Raw genomic sequence first — 15,597 nt, forward strand, 5'->3', positions numbered from 1 at the left:
TGAAGATTGATGCAAAATACGCATTCAGTCTCTCTGCCATCTCAGCGTCTCTCATTACAATATCTCCAGCATCATTTTCTATTGGTCCTATATCTACCCTCAACTCTCTTTTACCCTTTATATACTTAAAAAGCTTTTAGTATCGTCTTTGATATTAGTTGCCAGCTTCCTTTCATAATTCGACTTTTCATTCCTAATGACCTTCGTAGTTTCTTTCTGCAAAATTTTAAAAGCTTCCCAATCCTCTATCTTCCCACTAACTTTGGCTTCCTTGTATGCCCTGTCTTTTGCTTTTACTTTGGCTCTGACTTCACTTGTCAGCCATGGTAGTGTCCTTCTTCAATTCTAAAATTTCTTCTCATTTGGAATATATCTGTCTTGCACTTCCCTCATTTTTCACAGAAACTCCAGCCATTGCTGCTCTGCTGTCCTTCCTGCTAGTGTCCCTTTCCAATCAACCTTGGCCAGTTCCCCTTTCATGCCACTGTAATTTCCTTTATCCCACCGAAATACCAACACATTGGAATTTAGTTTCTCCTTCTCAAATTTCAAAGTGAACTGGATCATATTGTGATCACTGTTCCTAAGGATTCCTTAACCTTAAGCTCTCTTTTCACCTCTGGATCATTGCACAACACCCAATCCAGCACAGCTGATCCCCTAGTGGGCTCAACAACAAGCTGTTCGACAGTCTACAAATTCTCTCTTGAGGTCCAGTACTGGCCCGGTTTTCCCAATCTACTTTCATGTTAAAATCCCCAACAATTATCATGATATTACCCTTCTGACACGCCTTTTCTATCTCTAGCTGTAATTTGTAATCCACATCCCAGTTGCTGTTTGGAGACCTGTATCCAACTGGCATTAGGGTTCTTTTACCCTTGCCATTTCTTAATTCAACCCATAGAGACTCTACACCTTCCAATCCTATGTCATCCCTTTCTCAAGTTGTCTCTTTTATTGTCATTTCAACCATAACTGCTGGTACAGTACACAGTAAAAATGAAATAATGTTCCTCCAGGACCATGGTGCTACATGAAACAACACAAAACTGCATGAGACTACCTGAAACAACACAAAACTACATAGACTTCAGACCTACACGGGACTACATTAAGTGTACAAAACAGTGCAAGACAGTACAATAATTAATAAACAAGACAATAGGCACAGTAAAGGGCAAATTACACTATAATAATAATGTAACTGTAAACAATGTTTTAGCTGGAATTGAGAAAGAAATGAGCAGAAATTGCAAAGGGAGTGGAGTGGTGTTCAGTTGTGTGTGTGCGCGTTTAGGCTGGTGTCAGACTAGACTCTGGGAATTGAGGAGTCTAATGGCTTGGGAGAAGAAACTGTTACACAGTCTGGTCGTGAGAGCCCAAATGCTTCGGTACCTTTTGCCAGATGGCAGGAGGGAGAAGAGTTTGTATGAGGGGTGCGTGGGGTCCTTCATAATGCTGTTTGCAGCGTGTGGTGCAAATGTTTGTAATGGCGGGAAGAGAGAACCCGATGATGATCTCAGCTGACCTCACTATCTGCTGCAGGGTCTTACGATCCAAGACGGTGGAATTTCCCAACCAGGCAGTAATGCAGCTGCTCAGGATACTCTCGATACATCCTCTGTAGAATGTGGTGAGGATGGGGGGTGGGAGATGGACTTTTCTCAGCCTTCTCAGTAAGTAGAGAGGCTTCTGGGTTTTCTTCCCAACCACTCAACAGACTAATGATTTAATATTATTTCTTATACACAGGGCCACACCACTTCCTCTGCCTACTAATCTATCTTCCGATACATTGTATATCCTTGCACATTCAACTCCCAATAGCGGCCATCCTTTAGCCAAGTTTCAGAGATGGCCACAACGTCACACTTGCCAATGTGTAGCATATTATACACCCTAATATGTTCCAATATTTCTTGCACTTCTACCTTCCTGCTGCAGATGTGCTCCTGAATATCCATAGACCCCTTTCTTAACTTCTCACCTTCCACATCTCACTCATATCCCATGACTTACCTGGATCTTTTTTCTGTGAGGGAACCTATTTCTTCCTTAACTATTCACTTGTATATATAAGGATTATTCTTATATCAGGGGTTTAATATTCTCCTTGACCTACTTGCCAAGGTCATTTCATGGCCCCTTATTTCTTAATCATTGTCTTAAATCTCCTGCAAACCTTGTGACATGTTTGATAACAATTTCATGTACCTGACATACAGTGGCCACTTTATTAGATACACCTGCACACTTGCCTGTTAATACAAATATCTAATCAGCCAATAATGTGGCAGCAAGTCTTTGCATAAAAGCATGCAGACATATTCAAGAGGTTCAGACACATTCAATTGTTGTTCAGACCAAACATCTGAATGCATAAGAAATGTGATCTCAGTGACTTTGATCATGGAATGATTGTCGATGTGACATGCCATGGTTTGAGCATCTCACAAAATTCTTTGGAGTTGACAGAGAATGGTGCAAAAACCAGAGAGCGTCCAGAGAGCATCAATTCTGTGGGTGAAAACACCTTGCTAATGAGAGAGGTCAGATGAGAATGGCCAGACTGGTTCAAGCTGACAGGAAGTCGACAGTAACTCAAATAACCACACGTTATAACAGTGTTGTGCAGAAGAGCACCATTGAATGCACATACCAAACCAGGATGGGCTACAGCAACGGAAGTCCAAACCAATTCAAGACATAAGCACAAGCAATTCTGCAGATGTTAGAAATCTGGAGCAACAAACAAAATTATGGAGAAACTCAGCAAGTCAGACAGCATCTATGGAGAGGAATACACAAAGTTCAAAGTAAATTTATTATCAAAGTGCAAACAGTATACATCACCTGAGATTCATTTTCTTGTGGTATTCACAGTACTTCCGGTAGATGGTGGTCTACGGGGGTCAACAAACGGTGCTACTGTCATATTTAAATGTATTTTTAATTATCACACGGTCCTGCTGAATATTGAGAACTTAAAGTACTTCAGGTCTAACCCATCTGTGAGTTGCTCGCTGGCAGTGAAGATGAGGGAGCTGGGCATTGTGCTGCCACCAGAGTTGAAGGAAGTGTCCAGTCTAATGGTGAGTGACCACCTTGTTAATAAGAATGCAGCAAGTTCAATTTATTAGCAGAGAGTAGAACTGGACTGCGAGGAAGCTGCATGGCCTTGGTCATAGCAAGGCCAGGCCTCGAGCCATGGTGTCGCCTGTCTACAGCCACCAGGGGAGAGGCATCATAGCCTGCGCTCCACCAGGTCAGTGAGGCATGGAGACTGGAGTGGAGTCGGTGCAGTCCTCCCAGCCCCAGAGTTCGCTCGGCACAAGACAAGCTCTTTTGTAGTCATTTGCAGATTTCAGCGGTGTTGGATGGCTTGAGTTTGGACTCTTTTATTGAGTGGCTGTATCTTTCTATCTTATATGTACTATGTGTGCTTTGGGCTGTGTGTGACAATTGGTACTGTGCTTTGCACCTTGACCCTTGAATACTGCTGTTTCATTTGGCTGTATTCATGAGTATTCATGTATGGTTGAATGAGACTTGAAATGAATAAATACAAAGATTCACAATAGAATCAATGGAAAACTGTAACACAACAAAGATGGACAAACAACAAATGTACATAAGACAACAAATTGTGCAAATACAAAAAAAAATTGAGAACATGAGTTGTTGAGTCCTTGAAAGTCCATGGGTTGTGAAGAGGACTGCAGTGATGATAGGAGATTCTTTTGACAGAGAAACAGAGACGAGGTTCTTTGGGTGCGATAGAGGCACTCAGATGTTATGTCACCTCCCTGATGCCAGGGTCAGGGATGTCTTAGATTGTGTCTGTGGCATTCTCAAGGGCGAGGGTGAGCAGCCATATTAGCATCAATGACATAAATACACAAGGTGAGGAGGTCCTGAAGACAGATTTTAGGAAGCTGGGTAGAAAGCTGAGAAACAGGACCTCCAGGGTGCCAGTGAGGGTAAGAATAGGATGATTTGACAGGTGAATATGCGGCTGAGGGGGGACAGAAGTTCAGATTTACATATCATTGGGATCTCTTATGGGGAAGGTATAAAAGGGATGGGTTGCACCTGAACCTAAGGGGTGGGGGGGGGGGTTCAATATCCTTGCAGGCAGGTTGGCTAGAGTTGTTTGGTTGGGTTTAAACTAATCGGGCAGGGAGATGGGAACTGGAGTGATAGTGCTGAAGATGAGGTAGTTGGGTTACAAACAGAGGCAATGTGTAGTGAGACTCCCAGCAAGGAGAGGTTGATAATAGGGCAAAATTGCAGTCGACAGGATGAGTTGCAACAAAAAAGGCGGACAAAATTGAAAAGGGTAAGAACAGGACTAAAGGTGTTATATTTGAATGCATGCAGAATGTGGAATAAGGTCGATGAACTTTGAGCACAATTACAGATTGGCATGTATGATGTTGTAGGCATCACTGAATCATGGCTAAAAGTAGGTTATAGCTGGGAGCTTAATGTTCAAGATACACATTGTATTAAAAAGATAGGGAGGAAAGTAGAGGGGGTGGTGTGGCTCTCTTAGCAAAAAATGAAATTAAATCATTAGGAAGAAGTGACATAAGTTCAGTAGGTGTTGAATCATTGTGGATAGAGCTAAGGAACTGCAAGGATAAAAAGACCATGATGGGAGTTGTATACAGACACCCAAACAGTAGTAAGTTTGTTGTCTACAAATTACAATGGGAGATAGAAAATGCATGGAAAATGGGCAATGTTAAAATAGTCAAGGGGGATTTCAACATGCAGATAGATTGGGAAAATCAGGTTGGTGTGCTGAGACTGGAGAGGGTCCAAAGGAGGTTCATGAAAATGATTTCAGGATTAAATGGCTTATCGCATGACGACCATTTGATGGCTCTGGGCCTGAATTCACTGGAATTCAGAAGAATGAGGAGTGATCTCATTGAAACCTATCAAATGCTGAAAGGCCTTAATAGACTGGTTGTGGAGAGGATGTTTCCTATGGTAGGAGTGTCTAAAGACCAGTGGACACAGCCTCAGAATAGAAGGCTGTCCTTTTAGAACGGAGATGAGGAGGAATTACTTTAGCTAGAGAATGGTGAATCTGTGGGATTCATTGTGACAGGCAGCTGTGGAGTCCAAGCCCGTATCTATATATAAGGCAGAGGTTGATAGATTCTTGATTAGTCAGGCCATGAAGGGATACAGGGGCACGAGGTGGGGAGGAGGTAGGAGATAGGTGCAGAGAGAAAAAATGGATCAGCCATGGTGAAATGGCAGAGCTACTCGATGACCCCAATGGCATAATTCTGCTCCTATATCTTATGGTCAATCATTTCATTGTTGAACTGAATGAAGTTATCCATGCTGGTTCAGGAGTCTGATGGTGGAGCAGTTAATAACTGTTCCTGAACCTGGTGATGTGCAAATGGATCAGCCATGGTGAAATGGCAGAGCTACTCGATGACCCCAATGGCATAATTCTGCTCCTATATCTTATGGTCAATCATTTCATTGTTGAACTGAATGAAGTTATCCATGCTGGTTCAGGAGTCTGATGGTGGAGCAGTTAATAACTGTTCCTGAACCTGGTGATGTGCAACCTGAGGCTCTAGTACTTCCTTCCCCAACAGCACCAAGAAGAAAAGAGCATGGTAAGGATGTTGGGGGTCCTTGATGATGGATGCTGCTTTCCTGTGACAACATTCTTTGTAGATGATCTCAATGTTCATGGTCGATGTTTTGGGCTGAGGCTCTTCATCGGGACAGTGAAAGGAGGGGGCAGAAGGGTGGGAGGAGGGGAAGGAGTATAAGATATATGTCAGTGATAATAAGCCTGATTCTAAACCTCATTGGTCAAGTGTGCATTAAAAGTTAATAACTATAACCAGACAGCTTATAATAGAGGTACCTTAAAAACAGACACAGCCATTGTAACACCATTGATTATTAGGGAGTTGGTTTACCTCAGTCTTGTTGGAGATAGTGATTCCCTGGCAAAATGAAGCTTGGGCGGTTGCTAAGCGCTGGGGACTGGTTGCTATGGTGGTGTTGCAACTTCCGGTCCACTCTCTTCTGTGTGGTGTCACGTCCGCTGCCGGGGTGTTAAGGAAACGTGGCCTTTCAGGCTGTTGTGAGGGTGGTTAACATGGCTGGAGTTGAGGTCCCCGTAATGAACGACAGCGCTGTCAATGTCACTCTCAACGACACCGAGGCGGCTGCCAACGCCACCGCCAAGTTCGTGGCGACCCCCGAGGGGACGGCCGTCGCCTACGGGAGCCTTGTGGTCATGGCGCTGCTGCCAATCTTCTTCGGGGCCCTGCGATCGGTGAATTGTGCTAAGGCCAAGGTAAGGTGGGGAGGGTAGGGATGGTGGGCTCGGTTACCGGGGGAGCGGACACACCAGTAGGGAGAGTGTGTGGTCGGTCGAGCAGAACACTGTTTCACACCCCCCACCCCCCCACCAAACACACACACCCACCCCACGTTCGTTTATATTTGTAAACTATCACTTTGAAATAATGTCAGGGTGAAGCGTAGATGGGGGAAGTTTGCCCCAGCTGGCAGTACTTAATTTTCTCTGCTTCTTTACGTCTTTTTTTTTCGGTCTCCATTTGTCTCTGTTTCCCTTTCTTTCTATTGGCAGAACGGATTAGCAAAGCTTCAGGGATGGTAACACAGGAAGTTCAGACGTATCTTTAGAAAGAACTACTTCATACCCAGGTCTTCAAATCCCTTTTATTTTATCTTGCAGGACCTGAATGTTCTAAGGAAGTATGGAAAAGATGTACGGGAGGTTATGACTGTGTGGTTAAGATGAAAAAGCTGTGGTTGCCTTCTGTGGAATGGTTGTAGCGAAGAGGAAATTTGGCAGCGGGGTTTTGGATGCATTAAATTTTATCCAAAAGTTCAAGTGGCTACGAACTTAATGTGACATGTTATTAACAGAATTGGAATTGATGTGAACGTGAGCATTTTTGTAAGAAGTGTGCAGTTACAATTTGCAGTAGAGACGGTGATAAGTATAGATTTGATAATGCTCTGAAATTGGATGAATACAGCAGAATTGTACGTAGAGAATAATAACGAGGTTTGGATTAACTTGGAACAAAACACTGAATTCTGGAGGAACTCTTGTGTGTGGGGCAGCATCAGTGGAGGTAAAGAGATGGCTGATGGCAGGATTGCTTTGTTCTTCAGAAACAGGCCTGGACACATTGATAGGCAGAATAGCTTTATTGGGTGGGTATTTTTAGATGACATGTTCTCTTTCACTTATATTTTTGTTATGGTTATTGTAACTTGTGTATGAACATTTATATTTCAATGTTGGATGATTGTTAATGTGATAATGTGGCCTGATGAGAGTGGTACCAGATTAGTTTCATTTTTTGGAATGTTTTTGTTGAGGTTAGGAATTATCTTTGAAAAGGTTTGCAATATGCTGTCTGTATTCATGAACTCTTGTAATTGTTTTGACAGTAAGGCGTGCAATAAATTTCGAGCTATTGACCAAACTGCTCTGGGGCTTGAGTGTACAGAGCTGTGCAAAAGTCTTGGTGCTGCTAGATTTTTTAAATATAAATTTTGATTTGGATGTTTATTTTTTGCCTTCTGCATTAGTGTGTCTGGAAAAGAGAAAGAAAATTTTAGATTTCCATAAATTTTACAGAGAAGTGTTTTTTAGAGAGTAGCATATTAAGTAATTAAGATCACTTTTCAAATTAAAAACTTGATTGCTTTGTAGGTTTACAGCCCAGTGCGTGATGAAAAATGATAACAGGGTGCTAATGATCAGTGACTTAATGAGTTGAATGAACTACACTAATTAACTATAGCAGAAATGCATGTAGAAGGAAGGGAAATCAAGGATGTAATGTTGAGCCATTATAAGGCACTGGTGAGGCCTCACTTGGAGTATTGTAGGCAGTTTTGAGCCCCTTATCTTAGAAAGGATGTGCTGACATTAGAGTGGGTTCAAAGGAAGTTCATGAAAATTATTCTGGGATTGAAAGTCTTGAAATATGAGGAGTGTTTAATGGCTCTGGGCCAGTACTCACTGGAATTCAGAAGAATAAAGAGGGATCTCATTGAAACCTATGTTGAAAGGCCTTGACAGAGTGGATGTGTGGAGGATGTTTCCTGTGTTGGGGAGTCTTAAGACCAGAGGACACAGAATGTCCATTGAGAAGGGAGCTGAGGATTTTTTTTTTTAGCCAAAGGGTGGTGAATCTGTGGAATAATTTGCCACAGGCGGCTGTGGGGGCCGAGTCATTGGGTATATTTAAGGCCGAGGTTGATGGATTTTTGATCAGTCAGGGCATGAAGGGAAATGGGGAGAAGGCAGGAGATTGGGGCTGAGAGGGAAATGGATCAGACATGATTAAATGGCAGAGCAAACTCGATGGGCTAAATGGCCTAATTCTGCTCCTTATGAATCAAACTGGGTGAAGGACAACCAAACTAAAAGGTGAAGGTGTAGCAGTTTTGACAGTTTAACCTTCAAATCATCAATTCTTAACATCATGGCAAGAGTGAGCCTAGCAGTAAGACACAAGGTAGTCATCCTACATCAGCAAGTTCTCTTCCATGCAGAAATTTCACAGCAAACAGCAAGCAGTTTCAACATGTGCTGTTTAAGCTTTTCTGAAGAAGCGCAAATAAATGGGCAAGGTTGTGGACCAGAATCTTAATGGTTATCCATGGAAACAGTGCAGAAGACAAGAAATACATCAAACTTACATCCTTTATAAATCAGAACTCATTCAGCACTGCTGTCAGCTCTGAACTCACAGAAACCACTTGAACCCAGGTGCACCCCTCTACAGTCCGGAGAAAGCTTGTCAGAAACTGTCTTCATGGAAGAGTTGCTGCCAAAAAGCCAATCCTCTGAAGTGGAAACGAAGCTGAGAGACTCATCTACACACACACAAAAAAAAACAGTGGGTTGCTGAACAATGGCAGCAAGTGCTTTGGAATCTTAAGTCAAAATTTGAATTTTTTCTTTCAAAACAGGAGCCAGTTTGTCTGTAGAGGGGCTGGAGCATGCTACATGGATGAGTGTCTGCAGCCGACAGTGAAGCACGGTGTAGATCCCTGCAGGTTTGGGGCAAGTGGAATTGGTGACTTGGTCAGAATTAATGGAACCCTCAATGCTGAGAATTACAACCAGGTTCTCATCCATCATGCAATACTATAAGGGAGGCATCAGATCGGTCCCAACTTCATTCTGCAGCAGGACAATGATCCCAAACACACGGTCAAGGTCATAAAGAACTATCTTCAGTGAACCATAGAACATTACAGCACAGTACAGGCCCTTCAGCCCTCCATGTTCTGCTGACCCATATAATCCTAAAGAAAAGTACTAAACCCACACTACCCCTTAACCCTCTATTTTTCTTTCATCCATGTGCCTGTCCAAGAGGCTCTTAAATACCCCTAATGTTTTAGCCTCCACCACCATCCCTGGCAAGTCATTCCAGGTACTCGCAACCCTCTGTGTAATAAAAAAAAAACTTACCCCTGATGTCTCCCCTAAACTTCGCTCCCTTAATTTTATACATATGCCCTCTGGTGTTTGCTATTGGTGCCTTGGGAAACAGGTACTGACTATCCACACTATCTATGCCTCTCATAATCTTGTAGACTGCTATCAAGTCCCCTCTCATGCTTCTATGCTCCAAAGAGAAAAGTCCCAGCTCTGCTAACCTTGCTTCATATGACTTGTTCTCCAAACCAGGCAACATCCTGGTAAATCTCCTCTGCACCCGCTCCATAGCTTCCACATCCTTTCTATAATAAGATGACCAGAATTGAACACAATACTCTTAAGTGTGGTCTCACCAGAGATTTGTAGAGTTGCAACATGACCTCTCTACTCTTGAACTCAATCCCCCTGTTAATGAAGCCTAGCAACCCATAGGCCTTCTTAACTACCCTATCAACCTGCGCAGTGACCTTGAGGGATGTATGGATTTGAACCCCAATGTCCCTTTGTTCATCCACACTCTTAAGTAACTGACCATTAATCCTGTACTCAGTCTTCTGGTTTGTCCTTCCAAAATGCATCACCTCATACTTATCCGGATTGAACTCCATCTGCCATTTTTCTGCCCAACTCTGCAGCCTGTCTGTATCCTCTTGTAACCTTCGACAACCTGCAGCTCTATCCACAACTCCTCCAATCTTTGTGTCATCCGCAAACTTACTCACCCATCCTTCTGCCTTTACGTCCAGGTCATTTATAAAAATCACAAATAGCAGGGGTCCCAGGACAGATCCCTGCGGCACTGCACTAGTCACTGACCTCCTGGCAGAATGCTTTTCTTCCACAACTACCCTCTGCTTTCTTCCTTTAAGCCAGTTTTTTATCCAAACAGTCAAGGTTCCACTTATCCCATGCCTCATGACTTTCTGGATGAGTCTCTTGTGAGGGACATTGTCAAATGCCTTGCTAAAGTCCATGTAGACCACATCCACTGCCCTACTCTCATCAATTTCTTTTGTTACTTCAAAACACTCAATCAGGCTCACGAGGCATGATCTTCCCTTCACAAAGCCACATTGACTATCCATGAGTAGACTGTACTTCTCTATATGCTTGTAGATCCTATCCTTAAGAATCCTTTCCAGTAGTTTGCAGACCACCAACATAAGACTCTCTGGTCTATAGTTCCCAGGTTTCTCCCTATTACCTTTTTTTAAACGAGGGAACTGCATTTGCCATTCTTCAGTCCTCCGGCACTTCTAAGAAACAAAGGAAAAGGAGTTCTGCAACAGATGGTATGGCCTCCACAGGGCCCTGATCCCAACATCATCCAGGCTGTCTGGGATTACCTGGAGAGGCAGAAGCAAGTGAGATGGCCAAAGTCTGCAGAAGAACTGTGGCAAATTCTCCAAGATGCTTGGAACAACCTACCAGCTGATTTTCTTATAAAACTGCGCAATAGTGTACCTAAGTGAATTATTGCAGTTTTAAAAGCAAAATTAAATATTTGATTTGGTTTTTAAATTTTTACTGTTTATTGTAATTTTTTGATATTTAATAATTTCATTATTTTTGAAAGCATCTTCGCTTTACAGAATTTTTTCACATATGCACAGTACTATATTCTATGTACAGAAGGGAAATTGAATTACTTTGTAATGTGATGCAACTCTATGATCTCAATTCCTACTGTTAAATGAGACAGCGTTTTACAGAGATGTGAACCATAGAATTATACCAAATGGAAAAACACCCTCTGAGTTTGAGACGGCCATCAAGCATCCACTACTATTCTTCCCTCAATCCCGTCAACTGCTCTAAGAAGGCACTACTCACTGACATGCTGGACAATCTACAATCACCAGTATATCAGTGGGATGGGCAAGAAGTTGGAACAACTGAAGGAAATGTACATGCAAACTTCACACAGATGGCGCTAGAGGTCAAGGCAGCAGTTTTTCAGGGGCTCCCCAGGTTATGAATAACCTGAATTTGGGGGAAATCTGACTCTTTGCAAATTCTTCCATTACATCTTTCCATTAATGACTACATATGCACAGTATGTTGTATATTTCATTAGTTTAATTGAGGGTACTACAGGTACTTGCTGTACGATTTGTGTTACTATAGAAAATGCACATTTCTCACTTTCAGAGACAGTTCCCAGGAAGTGAGCCCTTGCATAACAAGGAAGTTATCTGTACTAGCTGCATCACTGTATCTTGTCTATGCTTCCAAGGTTGCCAGCTCATATCTCTGGATTGGCACTGTTTTAACCAAGGTTGTGGCAGTCTGGGTATCACATTTTGCTTTTTCTCCATTAGAGTTACTTAACTGAAATAACAACAGTAATTTTTAATGACTAATGGTGAAATTTTTAATTTCATTTTTTAAACCACCTTCTGTATATGAGATAAGGGGAGAGCATGGTCAACAGGTACTTGTGTTCTGAATATTTTTCCTTGTGGATGGAAGCTGTGGTTTTATATTTGGAGTTGCTGCATTTGGAACAAGATGGCACCAGTGACAAATGCGACTAGTGACATCCTGCAGATTTCTTTTAAATATACTTCTGAACTGTGATTGCTGTCTGTAATTTCCATTTTGATGTACTTTTGGACCGAATGAGCAATCTGGTGCTTTTGCTATCTCTTGGGGAATTTGATTAAGTTGAGATCCTAGTGGCAGAACCTGAACCCGTGGTAGGCTTCATTACTCCTCGCTGATTTAAAACATTGCGAGGTTGAACTTGAGGAAAAGAATAGAAGGTGAGCCGGTGTTTAGTGCCATTTACCTACTTTTGATAAGTGTCTCTGCTTCTCGAGGAAGGTGCAGGATCCTTGAGTTCAGTTCCCTCAGCAGTGCAGCTTGTGGCTGTGGGACTCTATCGGGAGAATCAGCATTTTGATGTTTAAAATTCTCATTGCTGAACACGCTCCGCGAACTTGCTTTTAGAGGACTCTGGTTCACGTTCCATGTGTTTCTGGTTACTTTTTTTTTAGTATCTGCACGATTTGCTTGAGTTGCTTTGGCGTGAAACTGGTTCTGCACCTGAGACCTGTAGTCATCGACCCTCAGCTGAAGTAAACTGACTCGGTGGCTGTCACTCCATGACTGTTTTTGGAGACTCTGTGTTTGATGTTTAATATTTTGCATGTTATTTGCTCACTTTTTGCTGTTTGCATTTTTTTTACACATTGGGTTGTTTAATGTTTTCTTTCAATGGGTTCCATGGTGTTTGTTTCGTGGTCTCCTGCGGTGGGATGGTTCTCAGGGTTGTAAACTTCGATGATGAATGTATTTTGAACTTTGAATTTATCCATTGTTATATTTCCCAAAAGGATTATAATTCACAGAAAAGATAAAGCTTCTGGAGAAGATACTATCCATGCTGGGTTTATGAAAGGGTGGAGAAGAACTTGGATATATCTAACAACCTTTATTTCCAAGATCAATGCATTACATTGATATAAAGGAGAAAAAAAACTAAATAAAATATTAATAAATCAATTACAGTATACATATATTGAATAGAGTTTAAAAAAGTGCAAAAAACAGAAATGCTGTATGTTTTTTTTTAAAAAAGTGAGTTAGTGTCCAAGGGTTCAATGTCCATTTAGGAATCGGATGGCAGAGGGAAGAAGCTGTTCCTGAATTGCTGAGTGTGTGCCTTCAGGCTTCTGTACCTCCTACTTGATGGTAACAATGAGAAAAGGGCATGTCTGGGTACTGGAGGTCTTTAATAATGGACGCTGCCTTTCTGAGACACGCTCCCTGATGTCCTGGATACCTTATAGGCTAGTGCCCAAGATGGAGCTGACTAGATTTGCAACCCTCTGCAACTTCTTTCAGTCCTGTGCAGTAGCTGCCCTCCCCCCCCCCCCCCATACCAGACAGTGATGCAGCCTGTCAGAATGCTCTCCACGGTACAACTATAGAAGGTGTAACATCTTTCTGGGTGTTATTGTTGACATACCAAATCTCTTCAAACTCCTAATAAAGTATAGCTGCTGTCTTGCTTTCTTTATAACTGCATTGATATGTTGGGACCAGGTTAGATCCTCAGAGATCTTAACACCCAGGAACTTGAAACTGCTCACTCTCTCCATTTCTGATCCCTCTACGAGGATTGGTATGTGTTTCTTTGTCTTACCTTTCCTGAAGTCTACAATCAGCTCTTTCATCTTACTGATATTGAGTGCCAGGTTGTTGCTGTGGCACCATTCCACTAGTTGACATATCTCACTCCTGTACGCCCTCGTGTCACCACCTGAGATTCTACCATGGTATCGTCAGCAAATTTATGGGTGGTATTTGTGCTATGCCTAGCCACACAGTCATGTGTATATAAAGAGTAAAGCAGTGGGCTAAGCTCACACCCCTGAGGTGTGCCAGTGTTGATTAAGGGGAATAGAATATAAATGCAAGGAGATAATGCTGAGCCTTTATAAGACACTAGTCAGGCTGCACTTGGAGTATTGTCAACAGTTTTGAGCTCCATATCTCAAAGGAGAGAATCCAGAGGAGGTTCAGGAGGATGATTCTGGAAATGAAGGGGTTAAGATATGAGGAGCATTTGGCAGCTTTGGGACTGTACTCACTGGAATTTAGAAGAATGCATGGGGATCTCATTGAAACCTACCGAATATGGAAAGGACTATATAGAGTGGATCTGGAGAGGATGTTTGCTATTGTGGGGGTATCTAGAACAAGAGGGCACAGCCTCAAAATTGAGGGGTGATCCTTTAGGACAGAGGTAAGGAGGATTTATTGTAGTCGGAGAGTAGTAAATTTTTGGAATACCCTGGCACAGACAAGGTATAACCCTGTCAAGCCTGTGCATATCCTTAAGGCAGAAGTTGATTGTTTGCTGATTGGTCAGGGCATCATTGGATTTGGCGAAGGCAGGAGTGTGGGGTCTAGGACCAGCCATGATTGAATGGTGGAGCAGACTCATTGGGCTGAATGGCCTAATTCTGCTCCTATGTTTTATGGATATGTGGAACCTTGAGGATCTACTGGTCCCCAAGATGCTCCCCAAGTTAGTTTGAGATTCTTTGCATCAAGAGGCACAGTGGGCATAATTTTTGCTGTATCATTTCAAATATAATGTCTATCATAAACTAGGACACTTAATGAACTCAGAGTTTTTGCTTTCAGTCTCTGTCAACTGGAAGGGACTGGAGAATCAGTCTCAGATTTGAGATTGTTGTCATTTTGCATCTGCCACAAGATTGCATGCAAGCTCTGATTCAAACCATTAGATTTGTTACAAACTCAAGCCCAGTGGAAACTAGAATGGTGCAAAGCTGTCATAGTTCTAACAGTCTTATACTCTCAAGGAAGTCTTGCACTTCATTTGAAATAAATTTCTTGCTGTATTGCAGCTAATTGACAGGACAAATGTGAAACCATTCAGCCTCTGTGTCCTTCTCACCAGAACCAAGAGCATTCCATCTTGTTTTGTCTATGCAGTCCCTATGAAATTCACCCCCTTGGAAGCTTTCATGTTTTATTGTTTTACAACACTGAATCACTGTGGATTTAATTTGGCTTTTTTGGCCCTCAAAAATAGAAAATTCTTTAATGTCAAATTGAAAACAGATTTCTACAAAGCAATCTAAATTAATTACAAATTTAAAACAATAATTGATTGCATAAGTATTCACCCCCTTCAGGTAGTATTTGATAGGTCTTTATCAGCTTTGCACATCTGGACTGCAATTTTTTTCCCCATTCTTCTTTACAGAACTGCACAGGTTTTGTCAGATTAAATGGGGATCGTGAGTGAACAGCCCTGTTCAAGTCCAGCCACATGTTCTCAATTGGACTAAGGTCTGGATTGTGACTTGGCCACTCCAGGATATCAACTTTATTGTTTTAAGCCATTCCTGTGTAGCTTTGACTTCATGCTTGGGATCATTGTTTTGTTGGAAAACAAATCTTCTCCCTAGTTGCAGTTCTCTTGCAGATTGCATCAGGTTTTCTTCCAGGATTTCTCTGTGGTTTTCCCTCTATCTTCACAAGCCTTCCTGGGCCTGTTGCAGTGAAACATCCCCACAACGTGATGCAGCCGCAACCATGCTTCAGGCTTTATGGTAGGGATATTG

General features: G+C 42.2%; 1 protein-coding gene across 2 annotated transcripts in view; it reads left to right on the forward strand.

Moving 5' to 3' along the window:
- The first annotated feature begins 6,081 nt into the window (after nucleotides 1–6,081).
- Nucleotides 6,082–15,597, forward strand: part of hm13 (histocompatibility (minor) 13) — a 102,306-nt gene continuing 92,790 nt past the window's right edge. For both annotated transcript variants that reach the window (XM_073062094.1, XM_073062095.1), the window contains exon 1: nucleotides 6,082–6,346. In XM_073062094.1, coding sequence (XP_072918195.1) covers nucleotides 6,146–6,346 — 201 coding nt within the window. In that variant the 5' untranslated portion in view covers nucleotides 6,082–6,145. The remainder of the gene's footprint in view (nucleotides 6,347–15,597) is intronic.

The sequence above is a fragment of the Hemitrygon akajei genome, chromosome 11 (genome assembly GCF_048418815.1).
Source record: "Hemitrygon akajei chromosome 11, sHemAka1.3, whole genome shotgun sequence".
Lineage (NCBI taxonomy): Eukaryota > Metazoa > Chordata > Chondrichthyes > Myliobatiformes > Dasyatidae > Hemitrygon > Hemitrygon akajei.